Source organism: Strigops habroptila, chromosome 1 (genome assembly GCF_004027225.2).
Source record: "Strigops habroptila isolate Jane chromosome 1, bStrHab1.2.pri, whole genome shotgun sequence".
Classification (NCBI taxonomy): Eukaryota; Metazoa; Chordata; class Aves; order Psittaciformes; family Psittacidae; genus Strigops; species Strigops habroptila.
In genome coordinates this window covers 23,556,029-23,579,426 of record NC_044277.2, presented here as the reverse complement: position 1 = coordinate 23,579,426, position 23,398 = coordinate 23,556,029, and the positions used below count along the sequence as shown (strand labels likewise).

General features: G+C 42.9%; 2 protein-coding genes across 6 annotated transcripts in view; both read left to right on the top strand.

Annotated features, from left to right (window-relative positions):
* The window catches only part of NDUFAF6 (NADH:ubiquinone oxidoreductase complex assembly factor 6), a 47,142-nt gene extending 27,489 nt beyond the window's left edge, over nucleotides 1-19,653 (top strand). Inside the window, exon 10 of the mRNA XM_030483548.2 lies at nucleotides 19,639-19,653. The gene's annotated coding sequence lies outside the window, so the exon portion shown is untranslated. The remainder of the gene's footprint in view (nucleotides 1-19,638) is intronic.
* On the top strand, nucleotides 466-23,029 carry PLEKHF2 (pleckstrin homology and FYVE domain containing 2). 5 transcript variants are annotated; one of them, XM_030483691.1, is made up of 2 exons: nucleotides 466-530; nucleotides 19,639-23,029. In XM_030483691.1, exon 2 carries the CDS (start codon nucleotides 19,653-19,655, stop codon nucleotides 20,400-20,402), a length of 750 nt encoding a protein of 249 aa, XP_030339551.1. In that variant the 5' UTR covers nucleotides 466-530; nucleotides 19,639-19,652; the 3' UTR covers nucleotides 20,403-23,029. The 5 variants fall into 5 exon arrangements, with proteins under 5 accessions (XP_030339551.1, XP_030339534.1, XP_030339543.1 ...); XM_030483674.1 differs by lacking the exon at nucleotides 466-530 and adding an exon at nucleotides 865-968; XM_030483683.1 differs by lacking the exon at nucleotides 466-530 and adding an exon at nucleotides 1,124-1,516 and having other exon boundaries at nucleotides 19,638-23,029.
* Nucleotides 23,030-23,398: the final 369 nt, after the last annotated feature.

Below are 23,398 nucleotides of genomic sequence, written 5' to 3'. Positions count from 1 at the left end.
ACATTGACATGGTTCACTGGTGGTCGTGGCAGTCTTGGGGTAATGGTTGGACTTGATGATCTTAAAGGTCTTTTCCAACAAAGATGATTCTATGTTAATAACTCCCTTATGTGTTCTATGTAGAAAGAGGTAATGGAAAACATGACCATTCTTATTTACTTCTGGAAGAGCATGCTTGGAGCTATGGACATAAACCGCGGACCCGGGATGGTGCACAAAGAATGGGAACGTGAGGTTTTCAACAAAAGGACTGCGGTAACGCTCCCGTGTCCTTGCAAGCCCCCATCCACGAGGTGCCCCCCGTGGGCCGAGCGGCGCCGGGCTGCTCCGCGGGGTCCGGCCCGCCGCCCAACCGCCCGCTGCAGAACCGCCTCAGCCTTTCCCGCCGCCCGGCTCCTCCCAAGATGGCGGCGGCCCCGCCCCGCGCGGGCGGTATCCCGGAGCCCGTCCCCCGGCGGCGGGGTGTATGACCGCGGCGGTGCGGGGAGAGGGCGGCGGCTGGGCGCTGGGGCGGCAGCGGAGTGCGCCGGGTGAGCAGTGCGGGACCGGTCCTGTACCCGCTGGTGGGTGCTCAGCCGCCGGGGCCGGTCGGGGAGGGAGAGGGAAACTTTCCTCGCGGAGCAATTCCCCGCCGGGGCTCCGGCCGCTCTTCCGCGGCCATGTTGGGAGCCGGGGGCTGCTTGGCGGGGAACGAGCTCCCCCGGCGGGGGGCGGCGCCGGGCTCCGCTGGCGGCTGCCGTGCGGGGCTGTCCCGCCGCGGCGCTGGGGCGCTCCCAGCCGCCCGCCCGCCCGCCCGCCAGCGAGAGTACTGCCCCTTCCCGCTGCCGGGAGGGAGGCGGCGGGGCGGGAAGGACCCGCGGGGGAGAGAGGCGGCGGCGGCGGGCGCTGGGTTGTCCCAGGGCGCTGCGGGAGTTGCGGGGTCTGGTGAAGGAGCTCGGGGGGAAACAACAGCGGCCCCGCGGGGTTACGTAAGTGCCCGAAACTGCCCAACTCGTGACTGGCGCCGAGGCCCGGGCGGCGGCCGCTCGCCGTGGGGTGGAGGGACGGGACGGGACGGGACGCGCCGCGCCGGGGCGGAGGGCGCTTCCTTCCCTGGCGGCCCCGCGCCGTTCTCGGAGCGAACCCCTTGCGCAGCCTTAGTGCTGTGGTAGAAAGAGAGCAGCGAGTGGTGCGGCTGCGGGCGGCGTGAGGTGCTGGGGTGGTTTTTTCTGTGAAATTCGGTTATTTTGGAGAGGAACGTGACTGCTCTGCTTGAGACGTATGTGGCTGTTGTCTGAGAGCGGTTCAGGAAAAGACAGCCACATGGTTTTCCTCTCGCCTCATTTGGAGTCCCGTGTGCGTCGGCAGCGATGTGTATAAATGGCAAAACTGCTCGTCTTGGCGAGGGAGGGCTGAGCGAGCGGGCGGAGCGCGGCCGGGCACCGGCTTTGTCCCCGCGCAGCGAAACTGCTGCCGCGCAAGTTTTGGCGTGGAGCGGCAGTGCAGTAAGTGCGGTAACCAAACCGACCTGTTATATCCCTAACCAGAGGGCTCCTTTGCCTGGATTTCGGTTGAATTGAGTGGTTCCAGAAACATCATTTAGTCCTAACTCAGGCTGTCCAGTGTGCTGAGTAGTTACTGTAGGGTTTGATCCTTATTTGACATACACTACGTCCAAGGCTGCAGTGTGCATAACAGCTTAAATTCGGATGAGGTTAATGCAGTACGCAAAGTGAGTCTAAAATCAAAGCCACAACACTAGGATCAGTTTCAGAACTGAGATTGCCATTTCCTCTTTCCAGAAATAGCTTAAATACTCATATTTCAGGTTCCAAGACTTGTATATTGAATTATTTTAGGAGTGGCTACCTGAAAGAAGGGAAGTATTTAAAGATGACAGTGTAATCAGTGCTGAAACCCTACAAATTATTTGTTTTCTAAGCAGTCATCAACATGCAGAAATAAATAAGTTCTTCAGCCCAGAAGGCGATGTTCTTGCTTTTAACCTATATAATCTAAATACTGTTGACTAATCAAGTGACAAATAAGAATCCCTGTGTAGTTAAGTGCCATGTATATCAGCTCGGTTTGTTAAATAACATTTCCCAGGTGTTTTAGTGCTGTGCTGCCGATGTTCACAAACGGCAGTGAAAGTGAAGTGTTGTGAGCCTGAGTCCTGAATTCTTGCTTTGGAATGCAAATCAGCCATGTGCCTTTCGGAATGAGTTTTGCTCTGCATAGAAACCCACATAAGGAAGTCCCTTAAATGCTAAATGAAAATGGATGAGTAGAAATTTGGAGTTGGAGAAGCTGGATCAGCTTTCTCTGTCACATCCTTTAGAAAGAGAGAGAGTAGTGTCTTTTCACCTAGAAGCAAGTTTTCACTAGATAAAGTGATGAAATAATTCTTTAGCAAGAGCTGTGTTCTGTTTCCTTTAAATTATGGGCTGAGGCTTAACTCTTGTATTGCGTACATCCCTGGACTAGCAGAAGATCTGCCCATGATATCCTGAAGTGCTTTAGTTTACAGAAAATATAATCAGTAAAATGGTTGTTTTATTCAAACAGCACAGTGACTTAGGTTTCACTGTTGGGGTTAGTGGATGCGGAAAGGTTTCAAAGCAGTAAAGAGAGACGGAACTGCAGTTTCAGGTGAGGCGTGATATGACAGAGCTTGGCACATTTCATTTTCCTTTCCAAGAGCCAAGTAAGGGCAGGGTGCAAACACTGCCTTTGTTAACACATGCAGCGTTTTTGGTGACTTGTCTTCACCAGAGAGGGCTAGAGGTGTTGAAGTGAAAGCTTAGAGTCAAAGAGTGGCACATAAGTGAGGGAGAGTTGAAGTTTTTTGTACTTGCACATACAATCTTCTGGATAGATAAAATGTTGGAAGTGATGGTCAAGCAGAAAATTGTCATGCAAGTTTTTGTTCTTAAAAGTGATTTGTTAACAGGTGATGTCAAATAAGGAAACCCCAGCATTAACAATGGATACATTTCTTAGATGTTGATAGATAAGAAAGTTGACTTCTTGATTTTTGTATTAAGAAGTTAAACCTTATTCTGTAGTGCTTCAAGTTCTAAAGGTACGTTTGTGGCTTATTCCAAGCTCTCTTAATGTTCAAGCCTAATTTTCCATGTATGTAGTTTTTTTAAATTATAGATGATGCCTGTATATTTTACTGCTTTCAGGAATTAATTCGGTAATTTGATACAAGTGTGATAATCTGTAGATTGTTCCGAAAGAGAATATATAAGGTAAAAAAAATAGGCTTTTGAAATAGAACTGTGTATATAAAACTTTCTGCTTGTGCAGTAAATCCAGAGTTTGCTGTTGTAGAATACCTTTGGCTGTCATGACTTAGCAGAGGAGTTGTTTTTGTGGTTGAGGGGGGTAAAAAGCTACTCTGTAGGTAGGTGTGGTAGAACATGTTTACCATGCTAAAGATTATTTTATTGTTGTCATAGGCTATAAGATGTGATGATAGCTGTGTGGCAAGTAGAGTCCTGCAAACTCTGAGCCGCATGAGTAGTCCTGTTAAAATGAATGAGTTTGCTCACATGAGAAGTGGCTTGATGGAGAGTTGTAGGACAAAGATTCTCCTTTTAGGAAAATAAACATTATTGTGCAGAAGTGGTATTGAGCAGAAGAGTACTTCATGTTTTTCAGGCTGCCACTTTAATACTACATAGTCGAAAATGCACTCATATGTTTACTTTAGATTTTAAAGTTTCATTAATAGGCAAGAGTGCTGCCACCTTGGACATAATGATGCCTGATGTGGTTTTTTTTTAGCCTGTTAGTGACTGTAAATAAGGATTAAAAAAATATTTGGGAGTGGCTTTTTTCCTCTTTGCATCATTATGTTTTATAGTAAAACAGTGTTAAGCATATTGTGTATGTAATATAGCAGGACTTGGGCATTTTGTGTAAGTGTAAAAGAAAAAAAGGTTGAAATTAAGAATTTCAAATAGAGGAATGTTCTCCCTATAAGCCCCCCGCTCCCCTGTTCCTGAATGTAACAAGCTGACATGCAGCAGTTAGTTACTGTGGTGAGATGCGATCTCTTGAGAAGCTGTACTGATTCAAACACATTCAGGGAGGTTGCTAGATAGTGATGTATCTGATCTTACTGTCAGCAGCTTCAGTTTTCACTAGGTACCTCTTGTACCTCAAGCGGTATATATCATCTACAGGTAATGGTTTTGCTTTTAAGTACTTAGCATGCCTTCTGCAAAAGGAAAAGCTACAGCATGTTCTTTGACATTTACATTTCTAAAGTGTATGCATAATCTGTTAACGCAAATAAATATTAAAGAGTGCACCATACACGCTGCCGTTCAGGTCGTCGGGCAGCATCTTTCTCGGAGCAGTGAGCTGTCCAGGTTAACTCCAGTGCAAACCTTTCTGCTGTTTTCAAAGTTTCATCTAGTTCATGTCATCATTGCTGCAGCAATAAGGGCCTGAGAGCAAAGGGAGATGGCCTGTTGGATGGGACTCGGGTGGAGCACGAGCCCCTGCGGTATTCTGGATGCTGTTTATTGCACTCGGAGGACTGCGTTGTGCTGAGTGCTCTAATGTCTGTACTCAAAGTGCTTTCTCTAGAACTTTAAAATGCATCAGACACATTTGACCAGCAGTAAAAGGCAAAAAGGCCAGTGAGTGCATTTCCCAGGAAGGCCACCTGCAGTAAGCTGCTATGATTACAGGGTTGTTTCAGGAAATTGCTCATTTTTCCCCCCCCTTCTTCTGCTTTAAATCTCTCCTAACTTAGCTGTGAATTCTTGGTAATGTAAAACTTCTGAGACTGATTTTTAGTGCGCTTCTGTTCTGAAAGCTGTCTGTGACACTGAGATTTTGGTTTTATTAATTTTTTTTTTTTTTTCCCCTGCCCCCCCCCCCCCCCCCCCCGATCTAGGTTAGTAGCACAGAAGCAAGTGAACTGCCCTTTTAACACACAGGTTAGGGCTGAACAGCTGGTTACACTGAAGACTGACAAACTTTATTTACTATATTATTGTTAAAGCTTTCCTTTTGGCTTTTGACAATGGCTGTCAGATGTTGGTTTTCTTGACCTTGACCTGTCACCAGGCATTTCGTATAAAAAGGGCTTATGTCCCTTGCTCTTTCTTGAAGAAAGAACAATTCAACACTTAGCTTATTGGCTGATGTATTTTAAATTGCTGGATAAATATGTTTTAAATATTGCTGGGGGTGACAGTGACAGGTCCATAATTGCAGCACTTCAGTGTTGTCAAGCTTCCTGAAAATCACAACATGTGGTTTGATTCCAAGCCCCAAGCTGTGTTTCAGCCCCTGGTTCCTGCTGCGCTGGAGGTTGCAGCCTGATGACAGCCCTACTGTGCACATGGCTACTGGGGCCCCAGACATTTTTTTGGTACTGATTCAAGCAACTTCTTTCAGGAGGTTTAAATGGTAGGAAGAAGATTCCCTGCAGCCAGCCATACTTGCCCTTAGTCTCTTTTTGCTAGTAAACTAGTGGTGGAAATTGCTTGGCTTTTTCTTTTTGTAAGGAGTTAGAAACTTATGGAACGAAGTATGTCTGAATATTCTGGTTTTCCTGCTGTAATACAGAAAATGTGCTGCAGCAGTGCTTTGTCTGACCGTGTTAGGTAGTGGCCAGCTACCTCACCTCTGAAAGGGTTTCCGCAGTGTAAGACAGCTTTAGGGTTGCCCCCTGAAGTGGAGATTTCTGAACTTAAGTCAAGAGCAGCAGCAAGTTGAGGTGATTGCACCTGGTCAGAGGAGGAGGTTGGGTGGTGTTACTTGGCTTGTGTTTTGTTTAGTTTTGTGGAGATGCTTGCAATTAGTGAGCTGGTAAAAGAAACCTCTTCACCGTGAAGCTTCTCATCTATAACAACACGATATCTGAATTTAAAGAACACATGCATGTGAAAATAACACTGATATGATAAAAATGAGATAGTCATGATGTAGTTATGCTGCTGTGCTTGTAAACTGAGACTGCATGGGAAAACTTTGCTTTTAGCTAGCTATATTTTAAAACAGCAAATTCCTTTTGTGTTGCAGATATTTGTAGGAAATCAATAGCTTTTGCCTAGCTTTGACTGCTTGGTGACTCTATAGCTTGTTCATGCTATAATCAATTACCTATAGCCTGGACCTTGCTAGACTATTAGTAAAGTTCAGTATATGAACTAAAGAAAACTTAAAACAGAAAATTTTTTTAACACTGGCTATTTTGGGTACCTGTGCACAGTAAAAAGACATAAGCCAGTGAATGAAGTCAGGTGTGTCATTAGTGTGCATTCATGAAAAGGGAAATTAAAATTCTGTTAACTTGGTGAAGCTTATTTGAACACAGAGATGTTCTGGTAGCTCTCAAGTGTTAAAACCTGAAGGTGCTCTGAAATCTGGGTGGTTCTGGTTTTAGTGTGTACTTGTGTATAATGACACCAAGCTGAGTGGTGCAGTTGGCACACCTGAGGGATGGGAAGCTATCCAGAGGGACTGGGACAGGCTCAAGGGGTGGGCCTATGTAAACCTCTTGAGGTTCAATGGGGCCAAGTGCAAGATCCTGCGCCTGGGTTGGGGCAACCCCGGTATCAATACAGGCTGAGGGATAAAGGGACTGAGAGCAGTCCTGCAGAGAAGGACTTGGGGGTACCAGTGAATGAAAGTTTGGATGTGAGCTGGCAATGTGCACTTACAGCCCAGAAAGCCAGGTGCATCTTGGGCCGTATCCAAGGGAGCGTGGCCAGCAGGTCAAGGGAGATGATTCTGCCCCTCCACGCTGGTGAGACCCCACTTGGAGTACTACATCCAGCTCTGGAGTCCTCAGCACAGGAAAGATACGCTCCTTATCTTGGAGCGGGTCCAGATAAGGGCCACAAAAATCAGAGGGACGGAGCACCTCTGCTGTGAGGAGAGGCTGAGAAAGTTGGGTTTGTTCAGCCTGGAGAAGAGAAGACTCCAGGGAGATCTTATTGCAGCCTTTCAGTTCTTAAAAGGGGCCTATACAAAAGATGGAGAGAGACTTTTTAGCAGGGCCTGTTGTGATAGGACGAGGGGTGATGGTTTTAGAATAGGGGACATTCAGGCTTGATGTGAGGAGAAAACTCTTTATGATGAGGGTGGTAAAATACTGGAACAGGTTGCCCTGTTCCATCCAGGATGTACCATCCACGGAGACATTCAAAGGCAGGCTGGATGTGGTTTTGGGCAGCCTGATCTAGCTGAAGCTGTCCCTGCTCATTGCAGAGGGGTTGGACTAGATGACCTTTGACCAAACTATTCTATGATTCTATAAGAGATACACATTGGAAATGCTTCTGTAAATGCTCTCTACTTGTACGTTAAAGATGCTGCAAGAAGGATTCTGGCAAATACTATTTATTTCAGTCACTGAAGACTAAATCCTCTTTTTCATGTTGATGGAGAAACGGTCTAGCTAGCTGTTGGCATGTTGCCTCCATGTGTGCTCTAAGTACACTAATCCATAACAACAGCAAACCACACAACCGGTCTGATTTTGGAGAACCTGCTTGCAAGATGGATTTAGCAACACTTTGGGTTTTTTAGGACAGCTGTATCTGGATCTGTTTTTTTCTATCCTAATGATGCTGTGTCCCTTCCCTGAAAGAATTTAATTAAGTCTGTTTCAAGATTTAAAGAGTATGTTGATGCTGTGGATTCTCTTCACTGTGCTGCGTTGGCAAAGATGAAGGCAGTATCTAGCTTGCTCTGAAAATGGTCAGATCTTTTTGAGGCTTCATGTCCCTCACCCAATGTTCATTTTATGTCAAGCGTAGTAGTATTTGTATATGTCATGTTGTTTGCTAGCCCAGATGGGTGCCCGGTGCTGCCGAAGTGGGTTCTCAGCAGTGAAGCTGTTCCTTTGCAGGCAGCGTGTTGGATGGGAAGGGCACACCCGACGCCTGTCAGGCAGCCTGGAAGGGAGGGGTAAGAAACTGCTGCCAAACTGGAAAATAACATTGGCTGGGGGAGACTCTTCAAACAGCTAAACAATTGGAGGAGAAAACATAAACTGTAAACAGAAAAATGTGTTCCGGTGTTTGGTATTCCAGCCTGGTTGAGTGATCTTTTAGGTACTGGCCCGGCATGTGGGATTCGTGTCTGCTGGAGCTTCTCGAGCTGGAGCAGGGTCCCAGGCCTCTGCCCTTGACTCTTCTGGCATGTTTCTAAGGTGTTGGTCTGTTGTCTGCTGTTCTTCTGATGGCCTTTAGCTACTCGGAGGTGTGGAGAACTTCATATGGAACCTCAACTTTTTTGGGCTCAAGCTCTGTGGAAGCTGGTTTTGAAACCACATTTTGGTGTATGTTCCCAGTGCTTTGGCTAAGGAGAAAGATGCAGTTTGCTAGCACCAGAGGCTAAGCTAACCAGTGGTAGTGCTCCTAATACATGCAAATGGAAGGTCAAAATGCTAGGGTATTTTCCCATGACAGCAAAGAGTTGATCTAAATATTGGGCTTTCTTTTCAGTTGTTTGTTGATTAATTTCAAAGGGCTCATGTGTGTTATAGTTTATGAATATATCGTTTGTATACATACAGACATACAAAACCTCAGTCTTTTTACTTCTACCTGAGTATGCTGATGGCTGGGAGTATTTGATATGCCCATAGTTGCCTGGATCTTGCTTTCTGTGCTTTGACAGGTGAGTTTGATTGTCAGCAGATGGATAAGGACATGGAGATGAAACAAGTTAAGGAAGTTACTCTGTTTGCTCCAGCCCTTTACTGCCAGGTGAGTGAAGGAGAACTTCTTTCCAGCAGTAGCTCTGTCTCTATCGTGCCAGCAGACAAAAACAATATCTGCTACCATGCTTTATTATAAATAGAAGCTTGACAGTGGTAATAAGCAGCTGATTTAATTAAAAAGCTGGATCTCTTACAAGAATGCTGCACCTGGGCTTCTGTAGTGAAGCCTCTTCTCCCCTAAGATGCATTCGGGGACTTCTTCCAGTGAAACTGAGAACAGAAGGGAAAACCGGCCACTTTCAGTTGGTATAGGAGTAGATTGAAGGCTCTCCTGATAACATGCTTCGTTGTGGTGCAAAGCCTTTAGGACTGTGTGGGTTTCCATCCTCTATATTTTCTGTTACTGCCAAGCAGGAGAGGGTAGTGGGAACAGCTTTGGAACTCAGCAGTTCTGGATTTCTGTGTCTCATTAACGGGTGCCACGTTCCTTGCTTGGAGCAGGGGCGCTGGCATCGCGGCACGTGGCGTTACAGCCAAGGTGGTTCCTCTCACCCTTGGTGCGGGGCGGGCTGTGAACTGGCCCAGCTCGTCTGGTGGGGCAGCCTCCTTCCGCATGCCTTTGTTTGCCTTTGGCCTTCGCTATGATTATGGAGCATTACAACTCATTCAGGATGCGGGAGCTTGTCTTTCTGTTTACATGCAGGTTAAATTGGTACTCTCCTTCCAGTTGAAGTTTATTGTGCTAAATACCAAACCTCATGAGACGCTAATGCACAGAACTTGGATGGTTTTGCCTGCATACAGCAGCTCAGGCAGCATGCTAACTGTGCTGCAGAATGTCCTGGATAGTAAACTAGCATTGCTCTGCTCTTGCTGTGCTAATACATATGCTGCTTGGCAAAACAGATAGCCTTCTGCTAAAAATAGTTTTCTGTGCCCAAACTAGCTTCTGTGTGGGTTGGGGAATATAAGGTCATACATCTTGAAAGATCTACCCAGAAATGATCTCCATCTCCAACACAGAATTGGCCTGTCCAGGCATTCCTACCTCAGTTGGGTAATGGGTATTGCAAATTTGAAGAGTAATGCACTTGCCATGCAGGTTTAATAATACAGGGGGTTTTGTTGTTTTTAGTTTAGAATCATTTACATTCTCTGAGTGATTCTTACACAACTGGTCAATTAAAGTGAGATGGCAATTCTTCCTTGTAATTTGGAAGCTAGAGTATACTAAAATTAACTGTAATGTATTGGAAGAATTACTAAGCTGTAAGATGTTAGGCAGTGAAAATAGGGATTTCAACATTATACCTTCAAGAAGAGTTTTAGTGGGGTTAGACTTGTGACAGTTGTTTGCAGCAGTTTAAAAACCTGAACAGATCTGTCTTTTACGGGTTATTATGGTAATTATAGGTTTATGATGACATCTGGCAAGACAAACACGTGCATTTGCTTTTGTGATGTATTTGCACAGGACCAAATTCTGGACTGAGAAATAATCTGAAGATTTCTGAAGTAGTGGCAATGCAGAGCATTCACAGGTCCTGCAGTACGAAGGAACGTTGTCGCAGTTAACATATTTCCAGCATGGTTTCTGCCAGTCTCTGGCTGGTGCCAGAACATTAGCCAACAGGCTGAGACAAATGAAAGGTTAAGCCTGCTGGTCTGTACTGGATATACCGGTAAGGGAGTGAGTTAGCTCATCTGTGTTTCCCCACACCACAGCCATTGCTCCACAGCCTTGTGCAATGCAGGAAGCCAGGTCCTCACAATGGAGGAAGAAAAAAATCACATTCATGTAGAAAACATTGCACTGAGAATCATAGAAATGAGACTTGAGAGAGGTCCACGGTATCATCTGCTCCACTTTCCTCCTAGTGCAGTATTGATAGATGCTGCTTCTGTTTTCTCTATAGTATTTGGACAAAGCTACCACAAGCATCTTTGTTTCCTTAGAGTAGTACAAAGCAGCTTTGGTATCGCTACCATCCTTTTCTGGTGTTTATCTTGCTGCATTTTTGACTTCAATAAATGCCAGTAATTAATAAGGGTGTGAAAAATGGTGCAAAGAGGCCACAGCATACATTGCCTCAAGGAAAAGGTAGTTTTTTAATTTATTTTTTATGTCTGTAAATGAAGTCAAAGTTTTTGTCATGTTGCTGGTACCTTTCTGAATGCTGCAGCCAGTAACCAGCTTAGTCAGAAGTGATTGTGGATAAAGACTATGTTGAAGTTCAGAGGGATCTTCTTGCCTCCTTTCCTGCTGTCATCTCTACCTTGGTACAGTCTCTTTAATCTCTTGGTCCTTCTTATTTCTTTACAGTATTGTGATGTAGCTTTCTGTCATTCTTGATCCTTGTATCTTTTAGATACCGTCAGGGTTATCCTCTGTCTCCTCCTTAACCAGCTGGCTGCACTACTGATAGCAAGACCGTTTGATAAATACAACAGTTCAGGAAATACTTTTGTGAAGAGAATTCTTGGAGAGCTGCTTGTTAGAAGGCTGTATTTCTCTTTAACTGACAGTTGTTGTCATCTTATGTTTTAAGTAGCATCCAGGACAGCTAGCTCCAGCACAGCACGGGCATTTAGTTATGTCATGTCAGCTTTCAGCAGTGATAAAGACCTTTAGAAAGCATTTGTCATACTCCTGTCTCCTCTCAACATAACATTTTTTGGGGTGAAATGTCTTTTAATTTCACCTAACTTTGTGATCACATTGGGTTTTTTTACAGTTTTGTAAAAAGCAAGTGGTGAATGATGGATATGTATGATATAATTAATACTAAACCCCCCTGCAGTTAATTGTAACAGATGTGTTTAGCTGTAAAATACAGAGTGAAATATTAATGAATTTATAAATGTGTTAATGGATACTTACAACTTAAGTTTCCTCAATATTTTATTCTAGATATTGAATGATAGACATAAAGTTTAATTAAATACCTCTTGCTACTATTTCTATGTCATCTTTAATCCAGTTCTTTTTATTACCTTTATGGTCCTTGACAGGTAGTGCTGACTTGTGTGCTTGGATTCTGATTACAGCTAATGAGTTGTAAGTGCACAGAAAGCTTAATTTTGCCAACAAAGGTGACACAGTGATACATTCAGGACAAGTGATGGCATCATCCTTCTCTGTATGTATTGAAGGAGGCTGTGTAGGAGGTGAAACTAGTGAGGCCAAAGTAAGATTTAAAATTTATGCTGGTTTCTCTTCTGACCTGTATCAGAAACGTAAGAATATCTGCTCTGTGTGTGTTTAGTTTAGCAATTTTCCACACTAAAACTGTTTTCAAAGCACTAGACATTGATAAGGTTCCTTAAACAGATTGCACTTCAGAAATTTACACTGTGTTTTACTTGGCAATGGTGCAGAAAGTCAAGTGTTGCTCTTAAGAGCAATACATCTAATATTAATAGAGATTAGAGTACTGTATCACAGTACTGAGATGTCTTCATAGCTGAAAGTTTGTCCACAAAAGGTGATGAAATGACCAGTTCAGAGAGAGCCTTAAATCAGAGGGATGTATGTATGTTCTGGATAACTGAATTGTTTGTGTTTATTAAACTGTAAGTTAAATTAGCTTGTCCTCCTTTGATAGGCAGAGTGCAAGAGGAAAGCTGAATGAGTCTGATGAGAGAATGTATATCACTTACTTGGAGCCTATTACTGAAAAATACAGAACTCTACTAAATGACTGATTCTGCCTGCTGAACTGTTTTCAAGGAGAGTTCCTCTGTAGATCCAAAAGATGAGTTATCTTACAAACCAGTCATTGAATTGATGTTAAATATCTGGTCTGCTGATAGTACTTAATTGTCCTAGGTTTACAATTTGTTTCTGTTCTGTAAAAGTTGTATTGATCTTCTGTACCTTTCATGTATGTTTAACTTGTGTGATTAAGTATAATAAACAAGATTCAGTTCTATGTCAGACGTGATAAAACCTTTAACTTTGCCTTTTAAGTGACTCTAAACAGAAGCTTTTATTATGAAACACACATGACCTTTAGGCAAGGAGGAAAATGGGTTAATTTGAATGTACATGGTGGAACATAGTTGCTGGTGGTGGCTGTATGTGCAAATGCAGGCGTAAGAACAAGTGCTCTGTATGACAACTGGATAATTACTTAGGAGTTTATTGGGTGGCAGGATATAATGTGCTTTCGTTTAGATTTGCAATTTCTATGTTTTCTTTCTTTATTCCTTTCGTATTCCTCTGTTTCTGAGTGTTCTCTTGTCTGTTCTCTACACTAGCTTCACTGTAACAATATCTACATCTCATTTCATCTATTTTAATGGTGTGATCAAATACTTTTTTTTTTTTAGTTGGACTTGTGTTACTGAATCTGGTTTGGAAGCATGCAGGATCTGCTGCTGCTTTTGGGACTGGATGGGCCTCTGTGGTTAGTTCTGAGCTTTTACACTTTTTCCAGGAGCTCAAATATACTTTTTTTTCCCTTTAAAGCTGTCACCTTGACTGTGAATGTATGTGGTAATGGATGAGCTGCCTGCATCTTGATACCATGGCTCTCAGAAATCTAGACTGCCTGGTTTTTATTAATGCAGTGTGTTAAATGTAATAGTTAACAGCCTAATTGCACAGCTGCTAATAGATGAACTGGCAATTACAGCAAGGCCAGTAGCACTTTGCTCCCTTGAAGGAGAGTTGAAGAAAAATAATGCTAAAATTTAGATGCTTATTAATTAATATTTGTTAGCAGGGACTGTGTACTGGGCAGGACTTGTTCTTGCCCAGGCCATAAAGTAATGGAGTAGTGATGGTTCTGCTGTATTGCTGAAGAAACTTGGGAATTCAGGTTGTGTCCCTCTTGTTTATAACTCCTGTGCCTGTCCTGCAGTCTAAGGGGAGTGCTGGTTGTGAGGATAGCATGCACTGCGCTGGGGTGAGGAAGTGTTTTTGTGCTGAGCTGTATGCAGCCTGCATCGCTATGCCGCAGTAGCTTTTTCCATCTCATTTCTCCCCTCCAGCACCTTTGTGTTATCTATAGTTCTGCTCTGTGGTAATCATGCCATCTGCTACAGTGCTAATGTAGTAGTAGAGGACTTTTCTGGCAGTGTTGAATTAGGCGTCACTATGTCAGAGTTGCTTGTATTTTAGTTGACTCCTTACTGTCTGTCTTCATCTACAGCTGTGCAGTTTAGTCTGGTCTTTTATCAGGAGCAGAGCTAGCATTTAAAAGAAACATTCTCCTATTTTGAATAAGACCTGTAGAAACACGGAGTCCTGGGAGGTTGTCAGTTTGGTCACCAGGATACAGTGGCAGAAAAACAATTATGTGGGAAGTGACTTGTCAGTGCACAGCAACCGTAACAGAATTATTTTCCTGCTGCAGAAGCCTGGAATGTTAATAACTGTAGTAAATACGTGACTTCCTCAGCAGGGGTTGGGTTTTAGGTAAATGGGTAACTTGGTAGTTCTGCAAAGGTTTCGGTAACATCTGTGTTTGCTCACTTTGAAGATGATGGTTCTCACCAACAGGATACAAATGTAAAACTGGAGTGAAATAGGGGAACAAGAAGCTCTTGATATCTTGATAACAGAATTGTTATTTCTGTAGAAGCTTCTTGCGGGTAAAACTAGAAATAACTTAGTGTTAAGGACAGTTCTGCATGTGGTAGGGGAGTTTGGGCTTTCTGTGTCGTGAGATACTTTGTCACCTTTAAATAGCATATTACATTGCAGAGATGAAAGCCTTTGCCCAGCATCTTCGTCATGAAATGGGCTTACCGAGAGCAAGTGTGTGGGGAGGAGGACAAACTGAAGTTATTGCAGCATTTTGAGAGTTGAGGTTTATTTATTTGGAAAGGCTGCTAAACCCTGCTCACGGTGCAGCTCTGTGTAGCTAATTTTTCTTAGGAGGTGATTTATTTTTGTAATGCTTTGACTAGCAGCTAGTACTGCACTGCAGTCTGCACACAGAAAATGAATCTGGTGTGATGGACTAATGCTCCCTATAGACAAATGGAGTCTCTTCTTACATAGGGGCCTGGGGACCTTTGTGAGTTTGTATGCAAAAAGTGTGAAACTGGAACCAAACGTGCTAAAAGTCTGAACAATAAGTTTGGGGGTTTTTACTTCATAACATCCATAAACCAAGACTATGTATAAGGTGCTCCCACTTTCCCCTTAAGTGGAGCTGTCTAGTGTGTCATTTTGAAGCCCACGGTTCTGCTTTATTCCTCACTTGCTTCTGGGAAGATTTGGGGTCTGTTTTCGGCAATTTGTCATCACTTGCGAATTGCTTTGTTTGATGAGGTCTTTAGATTCTGCATCTTGAGGACAGTAATCCAGTAACTGCTTCTTATAGTGGCCTACAGGAGAAACCTCAGAAAAAAGTTTTAGCTGGCAGAGAGGAGGATATTGTCACCCAGTTGCACCTAGATCTTTTAGAATATATCTGAATATGCTTTAAGAAAAGCTTGTAATTCTAAAAGACTTGCAATTGATAACCTTACATAGCTTTTGGACTGTGACATCTTGGGCTTAAAAGTTCCTTTGTGTATCCAGACAGAATTTTAATTTAAGAGCTCCTGATGAGGAGAGCTGCACTTCTTCTTGTAACTATAGCTCTTGTGACTTAGGGATAGCTTCTCTTCTGTGTTCCTGGTCCACCTTTTTTTCCCATGTTTCATTATTATTTGTAATCATGATGCTTTCCAACTAGTTTCTAATTATTTATTTCTAGACATCCTTCTTCCCTCAGGAGGGGCTAGTGAAGGTGAATGAGCAATAGCATGCATAGGATTTCAGATGGATTTTTAATCTTTAGTTCTCTAAAAACTTGAGAAAAATGTCAGAGTGCTCATTTTATAAAGTCTATTAGTGCAGGAAAATACAACCCATGCCCTGGAAAGGTGGAATAATCCATCAGCAGTCTGTGACTTTTGCTGCATTAGTTGAGGCTGGTAGGTGAGAGTTTGTTGGATGTTCCAGACAAAAGTTTCAGTGTAGAAGAAATGTGATTATTTTGTCTTTCCTAATAGTCCTTAACTTGCCCCAGATTCTTGCTTCAAGTCCAGTAAGTGATCATTTTCAATAACAAGCTTGAAGTACAGTCTTCAGCACAAGCTCTGGAGTCATGTGCCTTGGTTTCAAGCCATGATGATTATTAAATGATCCTGGTTAGAGTTGTTTTCTCTTAGATCATCCTAGAGAACAGTTAATTAAAACCTTTTAGCCTTTTCTCCTCGTTTTCTTCTCCCGGTGACTTGTATTTTGAAAGCTTTCGTGGTGACCTTGGACAGTTTGCTGTTTATTGGCGGGGAGTGCAGAGTGCTGAGCTGGAGTTGTGGAGCAGTGAGTGCTTCCTACGGGTCACTGTAACTTCACACCAAGAACCTGCTTCACCAAAAATTGTCAGTATGATTGTGGGTTTTTTTGGGAGGGAGGTGGGGGGGGCTCCTCCTTGTCCACTAACAAAAGCATTTAACTTGCTGTAATTTGTAGATAATTCATATAGAAGTGTAAGCTTAGAAGTAGTGCATATTGAGTTATACCTGCAGAAAAGTGTATTATTCTGGGCTGTCCCCTTTGCACTCTGCTGACTGGTTTCGTTCCCCACTTCACAGGGAACACGGTCTTCCCAAATAACTCCAGGTTGACCCTGTGACTGACACCTTGCTTTCCAAGTCCCAAGCAGCTGTCAGCTCAGCTTTGGCACTTGCAAAGGCTGTTTATTGCTAGAATCTTGTCAGATGGGAATGGTTATTTGGCAGTTAATGGCAATAACCCTCATTCCAAATCCTGGGCTTTGGCATCCAGGCACCTGAGGTTCGAGTTTTGAGCCTAGGACTGTAGCAAATCAGAAAGCTCCTAGTTTTGTCTTTTGTATTCCCTCCTTAGTACTTTCTCCTTTGTAGATAGATAATAGTTGGGACAAGCAAACAGCATTTCTGCAGAGTGGCACCTTTGTGTTAGACAAGGCTGTCATAGAAGTGAATCCAATCACTTAACCAAAAAACTCACTCAGGTGTTGTGCCCCTTTGCCATGTGGTAGTAGGTAGTTGGAAGGTGTATATTTAAAAAAATAGGGAAGGGGAAAAAAATGTTGATAGATGTTAATGCTGAATAAAACATGTAAAGGTGTGTGTGTGGGGTATTGCATGTCGCTGTGTGTACAAGTATGGGTGCTCGGAATGCTTGAAAGAAAGAAAAAAGAATCATATTGATGTAATTTGAGCCTTCTCCTGTTCTCTGGGAGGAAAAAACCACCCTGTAATTATTTCTATTTACTGATCAGTTTAAGCCAATGTACTTTCTGTTCAGGACCGGTCTAAGCACCTCCCTTCCTATCCCTCCATGGTCTCCCTCCACTGAAGCTAACCTGAGCCCTAAAACTCAACTTGATCAGCCCTGATCTAATTCACTGTGTAGTTTTTGTGATGGCACAAGAGAGCAGGGAAGGGAGGCTCATAGCTGATGTGGTTCTGCTTTGTTTCCTTCTGTGATGGTACTGATTTATGCTGTTTGTTGCAGAAGGATTTAGGGATTTAGTTCAGTGTCCAGTTGTGGGCATCTTTTAAAGGGAATGATGGGCAAAGCTTCAAGAACCGTGACAAGAGTAATGATTCAGAAAACGAGGGCTGGTGAAAGAGATGGAAATAACAGGTTGGGTTTTTTTTTCCTTCTTCTTGGACTCTCAGTCTTATCTCTAAGATAAGTGACAAGCATTTCGGTCCTCAGACAGCCACATAAAGTCAGTAGTAATTGTTGTTCTGATTGAAGAACAAAATGTTTTGCAGCAAAGATGATTTAAGCTTACTGTTAAGAAAATAGTTTGTAATTGATCAAAAGGTGAGCCACTGGACAGAATAATGGGGGAGGTCAGCCTGGTTTTATTTTAACTGATACCTGGTAGAAATAGCATAGGTGTACTTGCCTGTGTGCCTCGATGCAGCACAATTATATCTCTTGAACCCTTTGTATAAGGCAGTTTGTGTTTTGTCTTGACCTTCTACAGATCAGAATAATTTCAGATTTGGTGGCTTTGTAATTCCACTAACCATAAAACTGGTTTTATTTTTATTTTTATTTTTTTTACTCGCAGTAACTAATACTGTAAGGCACAAAATTCAAAAGTAGTGCTGGATAATAGCTTTAATACATTCTCCTGTCAGTGTCAGACTTTGATACAAAGTGATGTTGTGTGCAGAGCTTAAAGGTCAGTTTAGTTATATCTGAACGAGCCCTCATGTCAGACTGTTTTAGTGTGGAACTAATTAAACTTTCAAAGCGGTAACTTATAAATTATCTTTTAATCACACTTAACATTGGCCACATGGATTTGTGTAATCACTGTTAACGTACTTATTAGATAAAGCCTGATGAGAGGTTTCTCTGCCACCAGATTTCTATCCGTATTTTCTAAGGAAGTATCTGAGCTGTGATTCAGAGGAAGATTGACTGGATCAGGCTGTGGTAGAGCAAGGGAGTCTGAGCAGCACCAGTTCTGAGCCATGTTTCAGCCCAGTTTCATTTCAGTCATAGGCTGATGCTGTATTGATGGCAGGCAGTGTAGATCTAAAAGAAAAGGCAGGTGGATGTTGAGGACTTCTCAAACTTGGGTCATGTTGGGGAGCGCAGGTCGTAGGCTTTTCTACTTTGCTCTCCTTCAGGCCTGTTCGAAGCAGTGGTTGTTGCAGGCGGTGCTGTGAGCATCAGCCCTGCAGTAGCTGGAAAGGAAGGCACAGTGGAGCTGTCTTCTGCGTGCTGACAGGTCTGTCCTTACTGCTTGTCTCTGCCAGCTGTCTCTCTGCTCTCTTAAGCACATGGTTCAGGTTCATGGTTGCACTCAGGAGGAGCTTGGGGAGCAGATCTGGCAGGAGTTTCGTGTGCCTGACTTCTGCCTGGGAAGCTCTAGGGTAAAAGATAGGCTAAAGAGTGGTTTGCTGAGGTGTGAATCACTATAGTGACTTCTTATTTTCAGTTCCCTGTCGGATGCCTTAGGAATCTTACCCTTATAAGAGAAAATGCTACTTGGGGAAGGGCAAGGGGTGGCTTTAATCCGTAATTGGAACATATGTACTCTTTGGTTCATCAGTACTTCCTAAAATGCAAAGCTTTCTTGCCTAGACTTTCAGCTGGTGCAGATTGCTTAGTGTTTCTCAGGAGCAGTAGCGAGCTGTGTGGCTTGTCCTCCGTGCTGGTCTGCCTCTGTACGTCACCTCCTCATGGTGGATGCGATATGGGTTGAGAATGTGAGGAGCGAGGGACTGTGGGGCTCCTGCAAAAAGGTAGCAGCAGCAAGTACGTGATGGGCCACCAGCCACGATATGCTCCCTGCTCAGAGAGTTTGTCATGAAAGGAGGTGGTGGGGGCTGCAAGCTGGGGCCTGTAGAAAATGTTTCTAGAAGGTAGATCTGTGAGTTAGCCCATAATTTAAGGTTTACATACTGAAAAAAGAGCAATACTGAGCTTGGCTGTGGTGGTTTCCTATGTGAGTATCAGTTGTATCATTTTTTGTTGTGTCAATGCTGACATGAGTCTCCAGGCTGCTCAGTTAAGTTGATGTTTCCGTCAATATTAGAATTTGGAATGATGGATGATACTTTCTTTTTCCATGTGGAGTAGGTGCGGGAGGATATATAGAGCATGTAGAGAAATATGACATTAAACCAGGATGCAGTAACCTTACAGGAGAGGAAAGCTCTCATCTGTTGCCAGAGGCTCTCAAGTGCAGTGCTGTAGGTGCTGTCTGTGTGATAAAGATAGCTGTCAGCTGGATGGAACATTTTTGCTTTAGAAAAAGAAAAGACTAGTCAGCTGCTAAAAATTCTTAGGTGTTAATACTTATTTAAATCCAGCCCAAGTCAGTGCCTCTGAGCCAGCAGGGTCTGTGAGATATTTTAAGAAATGCAGGGTTGGTGCCTTCCTTGGGGAAGGCACTGTTGAATCAGTCCTGTTCTAACAACAAACTTTTTTCTGATTTTAGGATACTTGTGAAAGATGGTGGATCGCTTGGCAAACAGCGAGGCAAATACTAGAAGAATAAGTATAGTGGAAAACTGCTTTGGAGCAGCTGGTCAACCCCTGACTATTCCTGGTCGCGTTCTGATTGGAGAGGGAGTACTAACAAAGCTGTGTAGGAAGAAGCCGAAAGCAAGGCAGTTCTTCCTGTTCAATGACATCCTTGTTTACGGCAATATTGTCATCCAGAAGAAGAAATACAATAAACAGCACATAATCCCACTGGAAAACGTCACTATTGATTCCATCCAGGATGAGGGAGACTTACGGAACGGGTGGCTTATCAAAACACCAACAAAGTCTTTTGCAGTTTACGCTGCCACCGCTACAGAGAAGTCTGAGTGGATGAACCACATTAATAAGTGTGTTTCTGATTTGCTTTCCAAAAGCGGGAAGACTCCTAGCAATGAACATGCAGCTGTCTGGGTACCGGACTCGGAAGCCACTGTGTGCATGCGCTGTCAGAAAGCAAAATTCACACCCGTCAACCGTCGTCACCACTGTCGCAAGTGCGGCTTTGTCGTGTGCGGGCCTTGCTCTGAAAAGAGGTTCCTGCTCCCAAGCCAGTCCTCCAAGCCTGTGCGGATTTGCGACTTCTGCTACGACCTTCTTTCTACCGGGGAGATGACTGCTTGTCAGTCCACTAGGTCAGACTCCTACAGCCAGTCACCTAAATCATCTCTAAATGATGTATCTGATGATGACGACGATGAAGACAGTAGCGACTGAAGACCAAACGTTTTTTTCCCATGTGTTGCAATTTGTTTCAAACCATATGGAGCTGCTTTTGGGGAAGTTTATAGTGAGGTTCCTCAGAAAAAAATCCTGTTCTAGCCATAAAAAAAGCCTGAATATCTTCAATTGCAATGTGCCTCAATCTATGAATTCTCTAGACAATAGTTTTTTCACTCCTCTGCAGGGATAGGCTGTTGCAAATGTTATCAGAATATTTTCCAACTTCTTATACTTGAGTTGTGTCTAGGTTAGACTTTTGTGGAAGATTGGAGAATAAAATGTACTTTCTTAATTTAACAACCCATACTTCCTAATGCTTCATATTGCTGTGTTGTTAAGTGGGATTGTTTCTTCCGGATATGGAGAGGAAAACTAAGCATGCATGGTACAGCGATGTTTTGCTTAATCCCTTAGACCATCTTGTGGTTTTATAACCATGGTATGTAATAAGTTGAAATGTGACATAATTTACAATCTTAAATGTCACAAAACTTGGAAATTGTCTTGTTTTGCTCTTATTTATGACTTCCTATGCCAAGCAGTGCCTTGTACCAATTGTGCTGATTCAGGAAGAAACGCACCTATTCTATGTTGTCTGTATTTGCCTGATGCTGGTATCTGAGAGATTGTTGGTGCTATTGAAAATAACTGCTGTGTTCAAAGTGGAGCTTTGACAAGGTCATAACTGTGCCCAGTGGTGGGTGATGGGAGACCCAAATCGCACATCCTCACCCGTGCAGGCAGACCCCAAGACTCCGCAGATTCCCACAGGCTTCAGCGGGGTTCTCCTAGCAGGAGTTGCATTGCGGGTCAGGATCTTGAGATGAGAAGCTTAGCATGGCTCTTCACGGGGATTTATATGTTTTCAGAGCAGTTTCTAAGTTTCAGATTTGGCAAATGCATTCTGAAATTTTAGCTGGGTGATAGAGCATTTGGATGTGATAGCCTATATATTTTTGGAAATCGCTTCCCAAAATGATACTAAATTGTTTCTTAAAACATTGAGGAGATGGTTGGGTTTCCCCCCATCCCCCGGGAATTTTATTGGCTTGTTTGGAAAGAACCTCATAATTTTGAACAAAAAGCCTGCAAGTATACTTCTATAAAAATTGGCTTTCCTTTTTACACAGCTGACCTCAGGATAAATGTGAGATGCTTGTTAGTTCATTCTAAATGTATACCCAGGACCAAGAAAGATGTATTTAAGAACTGTAATGAAATCATCAGTGCAGAAAATGTCTCTGTGATACTATTCATTTTATTTTTAATAAGTTCTTGAATACAGAAATGTCATGTTCCCATATAAGTGTCAAAGTTAGATTTGCAAAGACATGTTAACCCCCCAAATACTATGGTTCTATATTTTTATAATGGTAGTGTCAGTTTTGAAGCAGAAAACCCTCTTTGAAATAGTTGTATGAATGTACAACTGACTTTATATATAAAAAAGAAGTTACGCTTTTATATCTCTGAGTGACAATTTCTGCACTGTTTGCCTTGGTTGGCAATAATTGGGTTAAATATTTATTGAATAAACAATCAATGCTGCATATTGCACTAGTCTCCCTTTCTGTATGCTGTAAATGTCAGTCATTTTTATATAAAAACTAGCAGAGCACTTCAAAGCTGTAGCCCTCTTGAGATTTCTGGTAGCTGAAGATGCACTTAGCATCGTTAGGGAGGCACTCTACATGAATAGTCTGCAGGACATCGCTTCAGGTGAAAATTGCGTTAGTATTTTTAGCTTGGGCAATTTCTAAAAGTAAGCTTTTTTCAAAAGCACTGAAGAGTACTTGATCTACTTTGAAATAAACATAAAAAGGGGAAAGGTAGGGATGAGGAGGACTCTGTAAAATTGCCAGAGAAGCAATAAGCAATTGTATATACTGAAAAAGTAGCTGAAATGAGTAGTTAAATACACTTATTCCTTGAAAGATTAGGGAATGGTGACTTGCAGCAGGGGAAAACGGGCTATTCTGAGAAGGCACTTCCAGTTACTAGTGGTTACTTTTTGTACCTCTCAATATTTATATTTCAGGAATGGAGACTTGTCAGCCTAAGTTTTTTCTACAGAATCAAAGTACAAACCTCTCGTACATACCTTCTGATGACTAACAGTTATTTTCTTCCTTGTGCAATTGTTTCTTAAGCTGTCAAATATTAACTTGTCTTGTTAAAGGGTCTATCTCTTTGTGTACTTTCCCTATGTTTCTATATGTTGTGCTTACTTTTCAGCACTTTCTAGGGGGTGGGAAGAGGGTTGCTGAGAGATCATATCCTATATTTTGCAGGATATTCTTGTACCTACTTCAAATATCTTTTTATCTGTGAATGAAACTTGCACTGTGCCGCACTGATCCCTGAAGCTGTAACCAAACCAACTTGTACGTGTGGGAGTTATCATCTGAAACTGATGTATGTGGTCCAAGCTTTTTGAGACAGCATTAAAGAAGGTGTTTCATGGTATTACTCCTGTCCCTCAGTGGTATTAGTTTAAAACGTTACAAAATGGACTTAACACTGACTTCTCTTGTACTTAAATTCCTGAAAGGGCTTGTTTCGTACTTTGTAATCTTGTTCTTTCAAATTATTTTATTTACAAATATATGGTGTAGCTTCAAGCCTATGTGTTCAATTTTCTTTAACCGTGGGCCTTCAAGGGTGACAAAATAGGGCGGCTGGTTTTTATCTTGCAAGTATTTTAGCAGCAAGTTTATTCACTGTCTGGAGAGATTAATAAACTGGGAGTGTGAGCATATATGAGGAGACAAGACTGAATTGGGAAAAAAATGTAGCTATGGGTTTAGAAGCCACTTGCACACTTTAATATCCGTTTAAAACAAGGGTGACCAAGTGTGTTGCAGAGTTTGGCTTTTGTTGGAGCAGTGTCAGCTGGGCCATTGGAAGAGGCTGGAGGACCCTTCACATGGGGCAGGGTGCTGAGCAGCTCTGCCCCAGTGCTGCAGGTCTCGGCTCTGGGCCCTATCAAA